General features: G+C 46.2%; 1 protein-coding gene across 1 annotated transcript; it reads right to left on the reverse strand.

Annotated features, from left to right (window-relative positions):
• Positions 1-1,466: 1,466 nt before the first annotated feature.
• CYSRT1 (cysteine rich tail 1) lies at positions 1,467-2,323 on the reverse strand. The gene has a single exon (XM_033174933.1). It carries the CDS (start codon positions 2,215-2,217, stop codon positions 1,819-1,821), a length of 399 nt encoding a protein of 132 aa, XP_033030824.1. The 5' UTR covers positions 2,218-2,323; the 3' UTR covers positions 1,467-1,818.
• Positions 2,324-4,307: the final 1,984 nt, after the last annotated feature.

Genomic DNA, 4,307 nt, shown 5'->3' on the forward strand with positions numbered 1-4,307 from the left:
GGACAGTGGACTGGCCTTCTTCTGAAAAAGTTTGCTGACCCCTGGGTTAAAGTCTGATACATAATATAATAAGTCCTAACCCAGCATGTGTAGTGCAGCCAGACTGAGGGTTAAAGTTTGTAGTTCTTTTTCAAAGCAGCCTTCATCTGCTCCAGAGTTGAGCCCACAATATGCAGAAAGAATCATAAATTGATAGGACCAGTTTAATAGGAAGCAACATAGCTTAAAACAACAACAACAACAACAACACAAGATTTTAGAGTCGTGGTTGATGTACCAGTAGCTGATGAAGAGATTGAGTTTAATGGCTTGGTGACAATGGAAAATAGATGCTGTGCTCTGTAAAACAATTTGCAAATAGAGCGTTTTATGCAAAACCTTCAGCACTCTCATTTCTTGCTCTCTGTGGACTTAAAAAATAGAATTAAAAGGCTAATGTGAAATCTTTATCTTTGCTCCTCACATAAGAAGAGCTATTTGGATCAGACAAGAAGTACGGTCTGTTTCTCACAAACTGTGGGAGTCTACAGAGCACCAGCTTTTTCCGCTTGCCATTTAACAAAAAATTCATTACTATCAATCTCTTTTCTAGGCGACTACTAGATTATCCTTAAAAATAGAATACTGCTGAATATAACCCTATTATGTGTTTAAATCAGTATTTTAAATGCCTACCTCGGTGAGGTGCTGTGCAAATAAAAAAAAGGGGGGGGGAGTATTAGAGGCCCTGTTTGAAGACTTACAATTACAAAAGTAACATGCAAAAGAGAAGAAGTGTGCATGCACACGAAAGCTAATACCAAGAACAAACTTAGTTGGTCTCTAAGGTGCTACTGGACAATTTTTTATTTTTTATTTTGTGTGTGTGTGGGGGAAGGATTATCAGACCAACATGGCAGAATGCAAAAGAGAGAAACAGATGAGGAGACTAATAAGGGGACACTAATAATACTTTGGCCACCTCATGAGAAGAGAAGACTCCCTAGAAAAGACCCTGATGTTGGGAAAGATGGAGAGCACAAGGAGAAGGGGACGACAGAGGACGAGATGGTTGGACGGTGTTCTTGAAGCGACTAGCATGAGTTTGGCTAAACTGTGGGAGGCAGTGGAAGACAGGAGTGCCTGGAGTGCTCTGGTCCATGGGGTCACGAAGAGTCGGACACGACTGAGCGACTGAACAACAACAACAACAACAATAATACAGTCCAGTAAACAAGTTGTTTTGTAAACTGGGAGATTTCAGATGAACTAAATCCCATCAGACAAGGCAGTCTAGATATAAAGATAACCATGACACAATGTGGTTCCAAGGCAAGAGGGCTGATTATAAAGCTTCACATACTTTGGTTTCAGTTTAATATTCCACAGAAAGAGGAGAAGTAAATGTTACATGCTTTTCAGAACACATCTAGGTACACATCTTGTTAAACTCATCTTCTTCTTTTGCTAATGAACTTTTCCTTCTGTGTGATTTATTGCTACCAGACGTCAACTCCAAATACTCTTCTGCGACTCTGCTAGCCAACAGGACATGGAGTGCCTTGGAATTTAAGGTCAAATCATGTCACATAGGTCCACCAAGTGTATGTGTGTGTGGGGGGGTACCTTATGGATTTAGGATTAGAAAGAGGAAACATTTTTTAGTGAAATTGGTGGGAAGATCATACCAGTTATGTTTCATGTTTGTCAATCAAAACCAATCAAATAAGGCCACCATCCTATGCATGGGTCCAGGGAGAGCTCCTGCCCTACTCTGCGCCCTGCAGAGAAACAGTCAGAGAGCAGACTGGGAACAACCTCCAGTGAACGCTGGCAGAGTTAGGAGATGATGCAGGCACATTTCCTGCAGCAGGGGCAGCATTTTCTGCAACAGGAGCAGCAGCTGCCCTCCTGCTCCTGCTGGCTCTTCCAGTGGAAAGGCTGTGGAGAGCCCTGGTGGGGCATCTTGAGGCTGGCATAGGGGTTGAACGGCTGGGCCCACGACTCCTGCGTTGAGATCCTCTGCGTGCCCCAGTGGGCGTTGGATGGCCCCCCCTGTGGAGCAGCCTCCCTCTCCTTCTCCTGCACTGAGTAAGTGCAGCAGCTGCTGGGGTTGAAGAGGACCGTGTCTGGGGTGAAGTCCTCACCCAGGTAATACTTCAGGAAGCTGCCTGGGAGCTGGGCACGAGGGAGGCTCACGCTGGCGTAGGGGTTTTCGACGGTCAGCCCGCGATCCATGGGAATCCAGCAGAAAGCGGGGAGCTCCTGGGAGCCGCAGGGCGAGAAGTCTGCAGCCAGATGATCAATGGGAGAGATGCCTTTCAGGCCAGCAGCAGATCACCCCAGCTCTATAGAAGAAAGAGCGTGGGGAGAAATGGTTGAAAAATCATCAGTTGTATTATTCATTTATATTTAAGAAATTATATATCACTGTTACAGACATTATAAGGACATGGGGATAAGTGCTTTCACACATACCCCATAACCCCACACATAACAGCAGCTAATGCAATAGGAGCTCTTCTGTCAATGGCCTGACAATGTAACTCTCAGACCTTTAATGTTTCCTGCTTTTCTGGGGACAATTCCAGAATTGCAAAAGCCACCCCAGTTTTTTATTTGATACTGGAATGTACTGCTTTTCCTTTTTCTCCATGTCTCACAGAACTATTAAAAGTGGTGCAAAAAAAAAGTCCTGCTTCCATGGAAAATACAGTCCCTGAACTCAAGGAAGGAGACGGGGAAGCTGGCATATGAAGGCCTTCAAAGGGAAAGGTCACCAATCCACTTTCATTCCTTTCATTGAAATGCTTTCTTGTAGGTTCTGAAGCAGAGCTTGGATGGCCATCTGTCCTGAATGCTTGGTGTGGGGATTCCTGCCTTGCAGAGGATTGGACTAGATGACCCCTGAGGTTCCTTACAGCTCTACAATTCTATGATTCTAGGACTGAAGGCAGCAGGAAAAACAGGTCCTCTCTCTGACCAGGCTGGGCAGTATTTCCTCCTAAACTCAGCCAACTCTGCAGAGCTTTTCTTAGGACTTGGGCAGGTGGCCAAAACCAATATTTGTCCATCTCTCCCCCTGCTTTCAACCAGTTGTCTGGCTGCCACTCCCCCTTGGAAGAAGAGTGTCAACGAATGTGACAGAGAGTCCAAGAGAAGGGAGAGGAAGGCTGGGAGGGAGCAGCCGCCTGTTTTTCCCTGACTTGCTCAAGCGCACCAACACAGCCAGGGCAAAGTTCAACTGGCGGTGGTTTCCTCCCTGCACGCGAGCAATGCCCTTGCCAGGGGACAGGAGGCTTCCTGCTCCAAGTTGCGAGGCAAGGGGATTGTGCTGATTGCCTAAAGTGCTTGCTATGCTGTTTAGGGACAGCGAGTCCAAGGGAGGGTGGGAATGGGGAAAGTGTTAACCCTAACTGCACACTCCAGAGGTGAAGGCTCACAGCATCAGATTTCCTCTGTGCAGGGCATTATAGAATTGTAGCCTGCAATGCATGAATCTTGTTCAGCATGGAACTTGAACCCATAACCCTGAGATTCAGAGGTTTCCCATACCTGTTAAGGGGTGGAGCAGGAGCAGGGCCAGTGAAAAAAATGTGGCAACCGAGTTTGGACAAGTGCCTGAAGTGCTAATCTAAACAGTCAAATGTCAGTGTGGCTGCTGCAGATCCTCACATGACAGCTGAGTCCCTGGCATGTATCAGTCAAGGAATAAGTTGCTTGTGGGGTCAGGACATTTGTGGGATGTGATCCTTGGTGAAGCCGCAGAAATGTGGGGGGCCCTACACAATTAGGGAGAATTAAAATCCCCCCAATGCTGAAAGGCTGGGAGATAAGAGACTGAAAACTGCACCTGTTGAACTTGGTGGGGGGAGGAGAAGGTGGGGAAGAGGAAATCAGGATATATAAAAAATAAGGGTTAATCACTCCTATCATTTTTAACTTTCCTTCTGTGCCTATTTCTTATTTGCAATATGCTTTTATAAATATATACATACCAGATGGTGGACTCTATTCTGAGCAGGAGCCCAGAATCAGTTGGGAGGAAACTTTGGCTTCAGTGACAGCCTGCCTGCAGTATTGACCAAACTGGGGTTCAGGCGTTGTTGTTTTTAGAGTTTTTTTAGAGTTGTTTTTAGAGTTCTAGGGAGAAGACTCCCTAGAAGACCCTGATGTTGGGAAAGATGGAGGGCACAAGGAGAAGGGGACGACAGAGAATGAGATGGTTGGACAGTGTTCTCGAAGCTACCAACATGAGTTTGGCCAAACTGCGAGAGGCAGTGAAGGATAGGTGTGCCTGGCGTGCTCTGGTCCATGGGGTCACGAAG

The sequence above is a fragment of the Lacerta agilis genome, chromosome 17, assembly GCF_009819535.1.
Source record: "Lacerta agilis isolate rLacAgi1 chromosome 17, rLacAgi1.pri, whole genome shotgun sequence".
In the NCBI taxonomy this organism is placed as follows: Eukaryota; Metazoa; Chordata; class Lepidosauria; order Squamata; family Lacertidae; genus Lacerta; species Lacerta agilis.

Excerpts from the sequence above, each read along its gene's own strand:
- CYSRT1 (XM_033174933.1), bottom strand. The coding sequence starts at position 2,217 with ATGGATCGCGGGCTGACCGTCGAAAACCCCTACGCCAGCGTGAGCCTC.